At 41.7% G+C, this 16618-nt stretch overlaps 1 protein-coding gene across 1 annotated transcript in view; it reads right to left on the reverse strand.

The window, feature by feature from the left end:
- The window catches only part of vta1 (vesicle (multivesicular body) trafficking 1), a 180484-nt gene that overhangs the window by 68324 nt on the left and 95542 nt on the right, over positions 1 to 16618 (reverse strand). Inside the window, exon 4 of the mRNA XM_043695332.1 lies at positions 11209 to 11284. Within this exon, the coding sequence (XP_043551267.1) occupies positions 11209 to 11284 (76 nt within the window). The remainder of the gene's footprint in view (positions 1 to 11208; positions 11285 to 16618) is intronic.

The raw sequence follows: 16618 nt of genomic DNA on the forward strand, positions 1-16618 counted from the left end.
CTCAACTCCATACAACATTAAACACCCGATGTTTTATTTGGTTGCTTCACATTTTCCTAACTGCTTACCGCTCTGTGGATGAGGACACTTAGTGTCACAGCTGCTCATCGACAGCAGGCAGTGAGAGCTTATACTGGGAACAGGAGTCCCAACGTACTTAATGTTGAACAAGTTCATGGATACAGCTGCATTGAACCTGCTTTGCCCAAATTCTTGCACAGTGTAATGGAAAAACATCTTTTCATTTCCAACTTAAATAGAAAAGGAAGTTTCCTTCATTTTATTTTTGTTTCTGATTTAAAGCTGTTTTTTATTTAATGAAATGCTGTGAAAATTAATAAAAAGTGCCACTTTATTTTTGTTGGAAATAGAAGTCTTAAAGGCATAAAAGGGCCATACTTCAAGCCTTTACTGCATCAATCTGTTTCACATCAAATGCAAAGAATCTAAAACACTTTTCTTACAATAATCCATTTAAATAAAGTACAAACAAGATTGTAATATTGAATAAGATATTAGGATTCGATTTATAGCATGTTGAATGCTTTTGTCAGTTAAAGTAGATTTATTGATGTGTATCTCTGCATGTACACAATGTGAGTTGGCTGATCAGGTTGAACAACATTGTGCAGAACGTCTTACTTACATGGTTAATCTCATTTCCAAATGTCAATCACAAATAATCTGAAGGTCCATTGTAAACAAGCTAATGCTGACAGGGGCCTGACTAACAGGCTTTCTTTACATCCTTCATTAATGGACCCAAAAAATCAATGCTATTGAAAACAGAAAGAACTCTGCTCCAGCATAGAACCAACTCTGCTGTGTTGTGCTACACTTGGGCATAGATTAGGATTAAATAAAAACTTGTACTCATTTTGTGCTTTTAGTAGAATGACTATTTCAACTCACTTTGATGATCAAATTTAGAAATAAGAGTAGATCATCCAGCATAGAGTCAATTTTCCATTTTATAAAATGCCTACCATGTGGAAGCAGGTCATCAAGTCCACACCAACCTTGCCAAGAGCATCCCACCCAGACCCACCCTTCTACCTTGTCCCTGTAATCCTGTATTTCTCATGGCTGATCCACCTAACCTGCACAGCTTTGGAGTGTGGAAGGAAACCAGAGCACCGGGGGAAAACCCATGCAGACGTGGAGAGAACGTGCAAACTCCAATCAATTAGTCACCTGAGGCTGGAACCGAACCTGGGTCCCTGATGCTATCAGGCAGCAATACTAACCACAGAGCCATTGCGCCATCCAATTAAATAAAAAAACAAACATATATTGATATAGCACCTCTGTGATCATTCTGTGATCTTAAAAAGGAGGTGGAAGCAGAGCCTTTGAATCTTTTTAACGCAGAGCTACACAGATTCTTAAATAGGCAAGTGGAAGATGATTGGGGGAATGTGGAGTAACCCTCATATAACTGATAGGTGGAGCAGGCTTGAGGGGAGAGTGGCCTACTCCTGCCACAAATGTGTCTTTTTGAATGGATTTATTTGTTGTCCTGTGTATTTTGTTATAAAATACAGTGAAAAGTATTATATAGTGCTGCCATTCTCCAGCACCACCTTAAAACACAGAAAAATAAACCATAGAATATAAAGGCAGGAAAATAAAGAAACAAAGACCAACTTTACAGTCCTTCTGGTTAAGTACTCCGTCATGGGCCTGATGGACAGGCATGAGTCCCCTTCACCATGCTGCAACCTCATGCACAAATATCACCCCTCTTCGATGCCATCTTACCCCCAATGACACCCTCGCCATTATGAGTTCTCACTGGACTTGGCCAATGCCACCGGGTACCGCAGTACCCCAAACTCACCTGTGCCGCAGCAGTCACGAGTCGGCACTAGGACAGCTTCATTGCTGAAGAAGCCACCGGGAACCCAAACTCACCTTCCACACCGCCACGAGTCTGCGCAGGACTCGCTTGCTGCCACCAATGCTGTCACTGCAACTGAGCTATTCAACAAGAGGTAAGTAAAACAAAAAAGGAAAGAACAAAAAAAAGAGAGAAATGAGAAGAAATGAAAAGAAAAGCCTTTGGAGTGGACAAGGCCCAGCCTCTCAAGCCCAACTCCACTGCCTTTTTATCGATGTATATATTTTGTATATATTACTGACTGTTCAACACCCGACTCACTGTACTGAATAGTAGAATTTTAAAAAGCTACACTAAAGTTTCCCAGTCTTTTCCATATATTAATACAAAGAAAACTAGGCGATTTAGTCCCCAAGCCTGTTCCACCATTTCATTATTATCACTGCTGATATTTTTTTTTAAACTCTAACTACCTGACTTGGTCCTTGTAACGCCTAATCCCCTTGACTGACAACTAAGGCTGGGTGAAGAGACAGGCTTTAGTGGGAAGACTGGACGATATACAGAATCAGGTGTGGGGTACAGAAGTTGGGACTCTACTCTCTGGAGTTGAGAAGAATGAGAGGAGATTGCATTGAAACATATGGGATTCTTAAGGGGCCTGACAGGGTAAATGCTGAGAGGATGCTCCTTCTCATGGGACAATCTCAGAATAAAAGGATGCCAATTTAAGACTGAGGTGAGGAGGAATTTCTTCCCTCAGAGGGTGAGTCTTTGGAACTCCTTGCCACAGAGAGCCGTGGGGGCAGAGTCCTTGTGTATATTTAAGGCTGAGAGATTGATTCTTGATCAGTGGAGAAACCAAGGGTCATGGGGAAAGCACAGGAAAGTGGACATGAGGAATGCTGGATGACTCATGATCTTATTGAATGGCAGAGCAGGTTCAAGCAGCCAAATGGTCTACTCATCTCCCTTTTCCTTGTGATCTTATTGCGTTACATAGAAAATGCAACACAGCGACTAGTAATCTGGGAACAACAATATAATAGTGGTACTAGTTTTCCATATTAGCCATTCACTTAACATGTTCCTGTATCGATTTGTTCCCACTCCAACTTTGAAGTAGACCTATTCTTAAATTTTGTTGTAGTCTCTGTTCAGCCACTAACTCTGAGGACAATTCACCCCCACACCAAAGACGACATTTTGCCTGTTGTTTTTCATAAATCTTTTAGATTTATTCTTACAGCTATAGGTCTATGCTGTAAAGGTCTCAACCAGTGGAAACCGACTGTGCCAATTTAGTCCTCCTTCACGTTTAAACACTTAGATTAAATCGTTTTTAAGGATCACTGCATATTTGACCCTACAATATCAGGCAAAAGTGAATCAGATTTGTCAAAATGATCAACTTGCTGATTGATTCTTAAGTCCCAGCAGATGGCAAATAATATCAGAGTTTCAACTCCATCCCAAGCCAGTGATCCCCACGATAAAAGCCTGTGTCCATATGTGGACACCAGACAGAAAGAGCAATCATTCCACTGTCCCTGTGTTTGCATTATGATGGAAATCTAGGTGTCAAGATCTCTTAGAATTTACAATTGCAGCAGGAGCCCCTGCTCCAAAAAAATTTCCAGAATGGAAAAAACAGTTAGTATTAAGGTAAACAAACTGATGCAGTACAAAGAAGGCTCATTCCACAAATCCTTAAGTCAATCAATTCAACAGACTACATTTCCTTAAGTGGACAAAATCTTATGGCATGATTTTGCACAATGGCCAGTGCATTCTTCTTGAGTTCCAATCAGTAAAACAAATTTATTTATTTATATTAAAACAGCAATTATACTGCAAAAGTCCTTTATTAGTTATAAAGCATTGCAAAAGGCACAGCATGGGTCATTCTAATTATTTTCTGTTTTGTAATTAAAGGCTAAAAAGATAATAAAACTATCCTTAATATCCTAAAGCAACCTCTATGCTGATTTTATCTTAAAGAAAGGTCAGGGACTGCGTGCAACAACATTGGGGAAGGAAAAAGCAGTGTTAGGGAACAAGTTACCATGGGTCACTCCCATTATAAATAGCTGAAACTTGGTTTTTACATTGAGTTCTGATAAAAACAAAGAGAAATACTATTGACTGTAAATGACCACAGGAGGATCCAGTCTGGTTAGTAAAATAGAGGGAATGATGGAAAAGTCTAATGGAACATTAATCAACTCCAGCCTCCCTGCTACTCTTGACCCACTCCAATTTGCCTATCGGACGAACAGATCTACGTCAGATGCCATATCCCTTGCCCTTCACTCCTCCCTAGAACATCTTGACACATTACAGCTACGTAAGAATCCTACTCATTGACCATAGTTCAGCCTTCAACACTATTACCCCCTCAAGACTGATTACTAAACTTAGTGATCTCAGACTAAGCCCCACTCTCTGCAACTGGATTCTCAGTTTCCTGACCCACAAGCCACAATCAGTGAAGATTGGGGACAATATTTCATCCTCACTAACACTCAATACTGGAGCCTACCAGGGGTGCATACTCAGCCCCCGACTGCACTCACTGTATACCCATGACTGTGTCGCCAAATACCAGACTAATGTCATTTACAGGTTCGCTGATGACAACACCATAGTCAGTCGAATCTCAGGTGGTGATGAAACAGACTGCAGACGGGAGGTGGAAGACCTGGAAAAATGGTGCACTGAGAACAACCTAGCTCTCAATGCCAGCAAAACCAAGGAATTCATTATTGATGTTCGGTGGGATGTTACTCATGGCCCCCCTACACATTAACAGCACAGTGGTGGAAGGAGTGGAGAGTGTCAAGCTCCTGGGAGCAGTCATCTGCAACAAGCTTTCTTGGACTCTTCAAACGGACACACTGGTTACAATGGCCCAACATCTCTTTCTTCCTCAGGCAGCTGAGGAAATTTGGCATGATGGCAAATACCCATGCCAACTTTTATGGGTGCGCCACCAACGGCATTTTGTCTGGATGTATCACTACCTGGTATGGCAACTGTACCATTCAAGATCGGAGATGGTTACAGAAGAATGATGAACTTGGTCCGGACAATCACAAAGGCCAACCTCCCATCTATAGAATCCATCTACCCGGCCCGCTGTCAAGGAAAGGCTGCCAGCATTCTCAAAGATCTATCCCACCCTGGCAACCTCTACCATCGGGGAGAAGGTACAGAAGCCTGAACACACGCACCAGCCGGTTTCAAAACAGTTTCTACCCTACTGTTGTTAGAATATGAATGGACTCTCATACTCTTAACATTTGCCTGTCCCTGTGTTTTTGTTTTTGCCACTGTTTACCTATTATTTACTATCTACGCTACTTAGCTCTGTGATCTGCCTGTATTGCTCGAAAGACAAGGCTTTTCACTGTGCCTCGGTACATGTGACAATAAATTCAATTCAATGGTCGTGGTGGGATTCAATATCAACTTTAGAGTCAGGCTCTCTGATCAAACGTACTGCACTAAATATATTTTAAAATAGTCAATATAAAAATGCTTTCATGGAAGGAGAGCTTTTAATAGGTTTGAGAATATCAATATCCCACTTTTCCTCTCTCATATCTTTTTTAGATTACCATTTGCGAGATACAGTGCTTTTGATATCAAACATTGCAAACATGATTTTGTATTAGTTGCTAGCATGAGTGAGAGTTATTGGATAGCAAGAGGAAGAAGTTAATCTTCAAATCTTTATTCCTGAAAGGACTCGATTGAAAGATTGTTAAGCCTGTGGAGAAATGTCTGTCAGGAGTCTATTCAGTTTTGTTAATACACTGGAATTCTCTGCTACTGAATAATTTTCCAAAGCGAGTGATGTTTCAAAATGATAATGTCAATTACAGATATATTTCTGAACACAAAATCTTCAATTTGTTGTGGTTAAAACCTTCCTCAAGGACATCTCCATTGGTTAGTTGGGAAACACACTTGCTGAGGTCCAGAGCACCATTTCACTATTCTAGGAACAAATTATTGCCGATGCTGCAATCTATGCTGAAAACAACAAATGCTGGAGGTCACAGTGGATCAGACAGCATCCGTGGAGAGACAGCAAACTAACATTGAGTCTAAATGACTATTCATCTCTTCTTACATTAATTTCCATAAACTATCTCAACATTTCCTTTCTGATAACAAAGGGGTAAGATTAATGAGTCTCACCAAACAGAGTAACCAGTTGCTCATCCTCTAAGGGCCTCTGGGCATTTGCTGCATGTAAATTAGCTGCTACAGTTGAGAATTTTTAAAATATTTGTTAATGGTATGTGGGTGCAGCATTTATTGTTCATCTCTAATTGCCTGAAATGTTGTCTGTGAGCAGTCTTCTTCAAACACTGCAGTTTTTCGTGTAGGGGTACAGCAACAGTGCTATTAGAGAGGGAATTCCAGGATTTTGATCTGTGACAGTGAAGGTGCAGTGATATAGTTCCAGATGAAGAGGTTTGAGACTTGAAAGGGAACATTCAGTGGGTGTTGTTCCTGTGCATTTGTTGCCCTTGTCTTCAAAGTCATGGATCATAGAAACCCTACAGTGTGGAAACAGACTGTGTGGCCCAACAAGTCAATACCGACCCTCTGAAGAGTAACCCATTCAAACCCATTTCCCTACCCTATTATTTACCCCGACTATGGAACGTAACCTACATATCCGAACACTATGGGCAAATTAGCATGGCCAATTCATCTAACCTGCACATCTTTGGATTGTGGGAGGAAACCGAAGCACCCAGAGGAAACCCACGCAGACACGGGGAGAATGTGCAAACTCCACACAGACAGTTGCCCGAAGGTGGAAACGAATCCGGGTCCCCAGTACTATGAGGTAACAGTGCTAACAACTGAGCCATCACGCCACCCCAAAAAATTAAGGTTGTAGGTTTGGCTTAAGGAACTTTGATGAGATACTGCAGTACATCTTGGTAAATGGTACACACTGCCACTGTGCATTGATGGTTAGGGGAGTGAATGTTGAATGGTGTGGATGTGATTTTGAAGAGTGTGTTGCTGGAAAAGCACAGCCGGTCAGGCAGCATCCGAGAAGCAGGAGAGTCAACGTTTCGAGCATAAGCTCTTCATCAGGAATGATGTTGTGGATGTGGTGCCAATCAAGTGGGCTATTTTATCCTGGATAATGTTAAAAGTTCTTCAGTGCTGTTGGAGCTGCTCTCATCCACACAAGAGGGGAGTATTGCATCATACTTTGGACTCATGCCTTGTAGATGATGGACAGATACTGGTAAACGGAAAGCAACTTTCTCTCTGCAGAACACCAGGACACCAACTTCTTCTGTCCTGAGGCCAAGAGGATACACCACCTGAAACCACAACCACCTTGCTTTATTAGAATTGCTCCACCTAACTAAGAGATTTTCCCATCAATTCTCTTTGACTCAAGTTTTTCTTGACAACACGTGGGGTGAACTGAGTTGGTTCAAGACTGGCATTTGAGAAGCTGAGGTCTGCAGGATGCGATTGGATGGACCATCCACCTGGTACTGCTGGCTGAAGACTGGTACAAATGCTTCAACCATGACTTTCGCACTGATGTGCTGGGGTGTAACTTCATTGAGGTTGGGGATATTTTTAGAGGCACCAACTTCTGTTAGTGGCAGGGCTTGGTTCTAACCCATTGTTTATGGGATCACTCAGTTGAATCTACAGTCTGCCGCTTTCACTGCTTGACACACACAGGCCATCTTGTGCTGTAGCTTCACCAGTTGGCACATTGCTTTAAGCTATACACTCCTGGCATGTCTCCCTATACTGTTTATTGAACCAAGATAGTCATTAAGTGTAATTCATGCTGTCTGATGATGGCTTGTGCAGTTCAGCTTTTCTACCCCAGTTGATGTCTCTCCTGTATTTAGCTGACGGAAATTGGCAAGGACATTCGATTATGGACTGTCTTCACCATATTTGACACCATGCTCTACCTAGTACAGGCTGTGATCCTCACCAGTGAATCCAACACAGACTCAAATGTCAGTAAACTTAGGTAAAGCAAGGCTGCATCATTGCACGAATGCTCTCTTCCATTTCACTTACTACAACATCCCACCCAATATCCATGAAGCTTCCTTGAATAGAACTTGGAGCTTCTATACAGGATTAGTAGCATTGCTTCCAGTCCAGAAGTCTAGAAACAGGCCATAAGGCCCAACGAGTTCACAATGACCCTCCGAAGATTATCCCACCCACTCTGTTACTTTACATTATCCTGACTAATGCAACTAACCTACACATCCCTGAACACTATGGACAATTTAGTATTACCAATTCACCTAACCTGCACATCTTTGAACTGTGGGAGGAAACTGGAGCACCCGGAGAAAACCCACGCAGACACGGGGAGAATGTGCAAACTCCACACAGTCGCTCGAGGCTGGAATCGAACCTGGGTCCCTGCCACTGTGAGGCAGCAGTGCTAACCATTGAGCCACTCTATGTAGAGATATTTGACAGAACAGGTCTAAAGTTAAACATTCAGAAGACAAGGATCCCCTACCGGAGAACTCCCGCTGCACAACACTGACCCCGACTATTAAAATTCATGGCCACTGGACAACGTGGAAGCTCCATTTCAGAGAGGACAGACATTGACAATGAACTCAACATCACCTCCAGTCTGCCAGCACAGTCTTGGGTCTTTTGAAAGACAGCATTTGATGACTAAGATCATAAATCTGACATCAAGCACAGTTTACAGGGCAGTAGACTGACCCATCCTGGCAGAAAAACACTGGTGTTGCCTCTGCAAAACCTTGCAAACCCAATGGCAAAACAGGTCTCCAATATCGATGTCCTCCCTCAGGCTAACATCTCTAGCCTTGAAGCACTGGTCTATTGATTAACCACACTGGGTAAAGCAGATCATCCACATGCCTGACACAAGACTTCCCAAGCAAGCCCTCTATTCTAAGCTTTGTTATGGCAAGTGGTTATCAGGAGAGCAGAGGAAACACTTCAAGGACATCCTGTAAAGCTGAAATATTCTCACCAACATGCAGAAATCTCTTGCTCAAAACAGACTGAATTAAAGAAGTTTTCAGGAAAGTGCAACCTTCTTGAGCATCTTGGCCTACTGAGCATGGGCCTGTCTTTGTGTAAAAGTGGCACAATTCACCAAGTCTCCTTCAACATCATGAAGACCATATCTTTGTTATTTTTGATTATGGACTGAAATGGAAAAAGAATTGTTTTAAAAACCAAGGATTGTGGAATAGATTAGTGTACTTTTTAAAAGCAGGTTACCAATATTGATGGCAAATACTGTTTACATTGCTGTTTGTTCAGCAGTGGTGAGAAGGCGTTCTAGACACACGTTACTGCAAATAAGCAGGTACTAAAATGAAATGTGGCCGGCAAATAACTGAGCGGCCTGTGAAGTAGTCACCAGTTGTCAATAACGAAGGCCTTGTGCTAGGTGACTGGCTCCCAGGTAGCTGAACAGCTTGGGGCTGTGACTAAGATATTCAGAAGCCTTCAGACTTCCAGAAGAGAAGGTGCTGTTCTTTCCTCTGTAAATAAACAATAGAAGCTACAGAAAGCCTTTTTATTTCCCCTTATCAGTTACTGTAAACTGTGGGTTTGAACCAGTAAGTCAGAAACGTTATAATTTGTGAACTAATTCTTCTATGCTTCCTTCAAGGAAGTCAAAGTTCCTGAAAAAAGAAAGAGAGAGACAGAGAAATCAATGAACATAAAGTCCTGGATAACCAAAAGGACCACCTTGGCGAATACTTGGACAGGGCCCACTGAAATGCCTTCCAGTTTTTCTCCTTGGATGCTGCCTGACCTGTTGCGCTTTTTCAGCAACACATTTTTCAGCTCTGATCTCTAGCATCTGCAGTCCTCACTTTCTCCTGGTAGAGTTTATGTCAATGTTTCATAACTGTTTATCACTAGCTTGAATTTATTTGTTACGACAGAATAATCTTTGATAAACATAGAAACATGCTGTGCTTTCTGTCAACCTGGGCCTAAACAGACAGCTAAATTAGGGAAATTCTGCATACTTTGCTAAAACTTTTTACTTTTGTAATGACTCCGGCAACAGTGCTCTGGCCTAGTAAAGCACAGCAACATCACATTCCAAACCCACGACCACTACCACTGAGAAGGATGAGGCAGCAGGTACATGGGAATTCCCCTCCAAATCACTGACCATCCTGACTTGGAAATAGATCACTGTCACTTTACTGTTCTTGGGTTGAAATCCTGGAAATCTCTCCTTAATGGCATTGTGGGTCTGCCTACAGCACATGGACTTCAGTGGTTCAAGAATGCAGCTCACCACCCACCTACTCAAGGGGCAACTAGAGATGGGCAATAAATGCTGTCCCAGCCATTTTCTTACTGGTCCTATAGAGAAGCTCCATGCTTCACACACAGTGGAGTGCCACAGTGAGTACAGTGGAGGAGAGTGTGTGTGATGATGCAACCTTGCTGTATTTAAATTTGCAGACATTTGGGTGTGTGGTGGATTCACTAGTGAGGATTGGAGAAGAAAGGCAACGAATTTCTATGGGAAGCTAAATAAGATGACAGTCTATAATCCAATCTAGCCTCTGCCCCCGCAACTTATCGTGGGTTCCATCAGAGTGTGTATTGGGTTCAATAAAGCAGAAAAATTGAAAACAATGAGAAACACACGAAAATGCAAGTTCTTCAAAACGCCATATGACTGTTCCACAGATGTGACTGTTCGGCCACTCAGGACCCACATCTCCAGAGCGGGAGAATGTCATCTTCCATCTTGAGACAGACTGCCAAAGGAGAAAGTATTGCTGAGCAGTTGCTGCTTGACAGCACTGTTCATGACCCCTTCGATCATTTTACTGATGCTTGAGAGCAAACTAATCAAACTGTAATTTATAGAATTGGATTTGCCCTGCTGTTCATGGACAGAACATATCTGGGCTATTTTCCACATTATTGGACAGTTGCCTATACTGAAACAGCTTGCCGAGATGTATGGTTAATATCAGAGCACAAGTCTCAGTACCATTTTTGTTGGGGTCCATAACCTTTACACTGTTCAGTACCTGAAAATGTGTTGCTGGAAAAGCGCAGCAGGTCAGGTAGCATCCAAGGAACCTACCCGGGCTTCAAAATTAATTCAATGGTGTGAAGCACTTTGAGACAACAAAGGAATGTTGATGCTGCTATACCAATGCAACTTTTAAAACACAAACAATCCTTAGGATTAAGATTCAAAGGTTCTCCTCTTACTTGGGCACATAACAGTGGTCATGATGCAAGATCTAACCTTAAATCACAGGCACACAACACATTTCTGGATCATAGTTGTACACAATACTTGCCTCTTCAGTGAGCTCTCCGAACACAGTAAGGACATCATATAACAGGCTGGAGGTGTAGAATGATTTGATCATGTTTCTGTGAAAAACAAAATATTACTTCAAACTTACAGGATTAGGCTCTAAATCCATATTACAACATTGATTTTTTTTTGTCTCCTTTTAGCAAAGATATTCCCTTGTGCTCATCAGAATTAGGACACAGAGAAAGGGCACCAACTTATAAAAAAAATTAGAAGAGGGCACTGATGGGTTGGGCCATCATTATCATTGAGATGCAGCTGTCAATTTTAGTTCTTAGAAAAGGCAGACTTTGACTGGTTAGGATTCTGTCATAGAAATATGGCACAAGATTAGCAGTCTCCATGATCTTCCTTTGTTTCGGAATTAAAAGGTGCAATAAATTTTAAAAATTCTTCTTGTCTACATAAAACAGAGCCCTGTGAGTTAATATACGTAGTTTATGACATGCACAAATGCATCAAATTGGGGGCATAACTGATACACCACTCGCATTTACTACAAAGCAGCAGTGCAAAAAGGTTTCACTTGATGCTCAAGTTTCTGCGATATCTTCTCCTTGTGCAGTAATTTAGGGTAGAACTGGGCCCCGTTCAGGGCCAACAGTGGTGGGCAGAGGCCCTTTCATGTGTCTTTACAAGTGATGATTTGATCAGGGTAGCTAGACATTATTGCATGGAATAGTTTTGACATACCTCATCTCAGCATGAAGCTCAAATTGTAGCAGATGGCAAGGATCATATTCATGAGATTTCTAGAAATCTTGTAGTGTATGCACTGTAGGAATCCCAACGTGAATATCAGTCAATGAACATAGGCTTTTGGTAGATAGGAGGTGAGAACTTAGTGTAGACTTCTAAACTGACACACTAAGCAAACAAAGCTTGTTCCATTGCACCCATCTCATTTCAGCATCATCCGGAATTTATTAGTGTATCTTGGAAGGGGAAAGTCTCTCAAAAATTTGAAGAAAAGATGAAGTTAGGTTTCTCACATTGTTACTTAGCAGTAAACTCACAAGTGAATATATCCGTTAAGCTATAAAAGGTTGTTTGTCTAGCACACGTGTAATGTGATACAAATTTTACTGCCAGGTATGTAGACAAATATCCCAACAATTGTCGGATGTATCAAACAATACTCCCCAGTGACTATTTGCAGTGGGCAGCATGCTCATATGTCCACAATTAGGTATGATTCTGCTATTGGACATTATTTATTAAATAATCCAGATTCCATAGAAAATAACTCCAGAAGTTAATTTAAGACTATCAGTCAGGGTTGCGGTGTTATGCATTTACATATGCTATGAGCTACATATTCTATTTTAAATGTTAGGTAGGCAAAAGAAATTTTTACATACATTGTCTTTATGTCATTGGAACAGAGCAAGGAGTTATAGAGTCTGCCAACTTTGCTGCATTCCCACAACAACACTGATCAGTCATAGTTTATCTTCCTAGTCTAAGAACGAAGACTGACAGTTAACTGTTCCTGTTGTATCTCCATGCTATTAATGACCCTACAAATCAGTTTTGTCTCCTGCTGCACAAATTGGAGTCCCTTGTCTGAAGTCTGGTTTTGGTGCCCGAGTTCTGATGAGTGCAAGACAAAAACCTTTGACTTCTTGTCTCCTTGCACCAGTGTTTTAAGTTTTATAATATCAAGCGATATTGACAGAATTGCTGAGGTCTGCAGAAAAAGACCTTTCAGCCCACTGAGTCTGTCCAATCAAAGTAACCATCTAACTAGTCTAATCCCATTTTCTAGCACTTGGCGTGTAGCTTTGTATGCCTTGGCATCACAAGTGGACATCTGAAAATTTCTTACATTTTATGAGGGTATCTGCTCCTATTTACAGGCAATCTGTTCCTGAATTCCATACAGCATGGAAACAGGCCCTTTGATCCAACTCATCCATGCTGACGAGACATCCGGATCTGACCTAGTCCTACTTGCTAGCATTTGGCAATATCCCTCTAAATCCTTCCTGCTCATGTATCCATGCAGATGCCTTTTAAATGTTGTCATTGTACCAGCCTCCACCACTTCCTCAGCAGCTTGTTCCATACACATACCACCCTCTGCGTGAAAACGTTATCCCCTCAGGTCCTTTTTAAGTCTTTCCCTTCTCACCTTAAACCTATGCCCACTAGTTTTAGACTCCCCCATCCTAGGAAAAAGACCTTCGCTATATACCCTATCATGCCCCTCATGATTTTACAAACCTCAATAAAGTCACCCCTCAGCCTCCGACACTCCAGAGAAAAAAAATAACCAGCCTATTGGGTCCCTCCTTAAACTCAAACCCTCCAGACCTGGCAACATCCTTGTACAAAGGAACCTCAACTATCCGACATTCAACTATCCGAATATCGGATTATCTGGCAAGATTGCAAGGTTCCGATGCTCAGCTAAACTATGTTATCCGAAATTCGATTATCTGGAATTTGTTTAACCAAAGGAAATACTCCCTGCCTGTGTCCTTTTGACAATCAAGGTTCCTCTGTAAATCCTTTCTGCAAATCTCCTCCAAATCTCCTGACCCTTACATTAAATCTATGCCCTGGTCATTGATCCCTTCACCAAGGGGAGAAGCTTGTTCATCTGTACCTTGTCAAAACTTTAAATCCAAAGTTTAAAATTATTAGATGGACGTTTTTTAAAATCACTTTTATTATTTCTTCCACACAAATATGGCTGATCTAATCCTTGCCATTGCTAGTTAAGATTGGACATGCATTGCAAGTATTCTTGGAAAATGAATGTAAAATAATAGATCTGTTGTTCAACAAGAACACTTGCGCAGTGAGCATCAAACACCTGCACACAAAGTATCACTGTTATATTATTAGTTTATATAGTCACGCATCAACTCTAAGTCTGAAAGCCCAACACTAACGTTTCTTTCATCTGTTTTCAGGATGTGGCCAACATTTCTAAGGCTATACCTCTTGACTGGGAGGACCCTGAGTCGACCACAGATTGAAGCCTCATTTAGGCCAAGCCAAGCAGGGTTTGTGGGTTGACTGCTTATTTGCATCAAAAACCATCAACGAACTAGTGAGTTTATCCTAATAGGAATCCATTTTAATAAAGTAATAACTAAAAAAAACTCTCTCATTGCTGATCCCTGCAATCTTTCTCAGGAGTTATTTATTCCATATACATTGGGATTGATAAGGTCATACACTCTGAACAGTTTAGAATCATTAGAAATGACTGGATACACATTAACTAATGTTTACAGAGGAAAAACCTAGAGGTGGTGGTCTAGGGTACACAAACATAGCAATTTATTTATTTTGGTAGGTTACCATGCAACATAATCTATATTTTTCAAAAGGAAAATGAATGCCAGAACAGGTTTTCCAAAACACATTTTCCTGACCATCGCTAAAAGAGATTTGAGACACAGAAACATTCTTTTTGAACTGTTTTCAGCATCTTTGAGCCAACTGGTATTAAGTGGAGTCCGTTGCCTTGTTTACACTATATTTTCCTTAGTTCCTGCATGTAGCAGTACAATGGATTTAAATCAGTGGGATGGTTGTGATTTCCCTGTGCAGTCAGCCAAGTTACTGTCAAAATCCTTTGAAAATTTGTCTTATCAGAACAAATATCGAGCAAAGAATATTCAGAGTGCCACTATAAACACTCAACAGTTATGACGGACAAATCTGCAGTGGCTCAAATACTTGGGAGGTCCTTGCCTGTTGGTTTGGCATTCATTTTAAAATAAATTCCTATTGTCTCAGCTGGCATTCTAACCTCTGCATCAGAAGAGTGTTGGTTTAAACTCCAGAATGGGTTGGAACTCAAAACCAACTGTAACACCTCAAATGAGATGCTGGAGTACTGAATTGTCAGATGTGTCATCCAACAGACAAAATAGGCAGCTGAAGCCCTTCATGTGGTAACTTAAAGGACAATACTGGACTGCCTGGTGTTCTGCCTAACATTTCTCTCTTCAACAATAGCAAATACAAGCTAATTGGTCATACATCACATTGTAGGCTCATACTAAATGCAAAAGGCTGACACATGCTTTCAAATAATTAATTTGATGCAAAAACACAGCATCTCTCCCAAGCACACTGGCAGAAAAATGCTGTGGAGGTGCTGGTATTGGACTGGGGTGGACAAAGTCTGAAGTCACAGGATACCAGGTTATAGTCCAATCGATTTATTTGAAATCACAAGCTTTCAGAGTGCTGCTTCTTCATCAGGTGAAGTGGATAGATAAATGAAGGCCAGCTCTTTAGGTATCATAAAATCATAGAATCCATTGAATGTGGAATCAGGCCATTCAGTACATCGAGTTCACACTGACCTTCTGAAGAGCATCCCACTCAGACTCACCCTCCCTAACCCTATAACCATGCATTTCCCATAGCTAACCCACCTAGCCTGCAGGTCCTGGATACTATGGGTAATTTAGCATGGTCAATCCACCTAATCCGCACACCTTTGGACTCTGGGAGGAAATCAGAGCATCTAGAGGACACCCATGCAGAAACAGTAAGAATGTGCAGACTCCACTCAGAGAGTCGCCTGAGGTTGGCACTGTGAGGCAACAGTTGCTAACCACTGAGCCACTAGTGTCCAATTGTATCATTTTGGCATGCATTAAAATCAGCTTACTTTACTTTGTGCTAGATGCTCTGTGTCGGTGCACTCAATGTGGAATTTTAAAGAGCTGGCATAGCCATTACGAGTCCTTGCCCCCTTGCGCCCTGATTAATGTTGTGGTGTTGTCTACAAGATGATTTAAAAAGCATCATTCACACGGTCAGTCAGCTTAACTATGCAAATTATGATGTCAATTGTACATTTTGCAAGGAGGACATTAGATTGTTTTGGAAGTACAGAGGAACCTCGATTACTGGCACACGATTAACTGAACTTCGGATCATCTGAACAAGATTGCAAGGTCCCGATGCGTGGCTAGCTATGTTACCTGGCATTCAATTAACCGAACAAAATACTCCCTGCCTGCTTCCTTCAGAGGTTCCTCCTAATATAGCTTATTTCTTATAATCGGAGCTGAAAATGTTTTGCTGGAAAAGCGCAGCAGGTAAGGCAGCATCCAAGGAGCAGGAGAATCGACGTTTCGGGCATGAGCCTTCTTCAGGAATGAGGAGAGTGTGCCAAGCAGGCTAAGATAAAAGGTAGGGAGGAGGGACTTGGGGAAGGGGGGTTGGAAATGCGATAGGTGGAAGGAGGTCAAGGTGAGGGTGATAGGCCGGAGTGGGGATGGGTGCGGAGAGGTCAGGAAGAAGATTGCAAGTTAGGAAGGTGGTGCTGAGTTCGAGGGTTAGGACTGAGACACGGGGGGGGGAGGGGAAATGAGGAAACTGGAGAAATCTGAGTTCATCCCTTGTGGTTGGAG

The sequence above is a fragment of the Chiloscyllium plagiosum genome, chromosome 9, assembly GCF_004010195.1.
Source record: "Chiloscyllium plagiosum isolate BGI_BamShark_2017 chromosome 9, ASM401019v2, whole genome shotgun sequence".
In the NCBI taxonomy this organism is placed as follows: Eukaryota; Metazoa; Chordata; class Chondrichthyes; order Orectolobiformes; family Hemiscylliidae; genus Chiloscyllium; species Chiloscyllium plagiosum.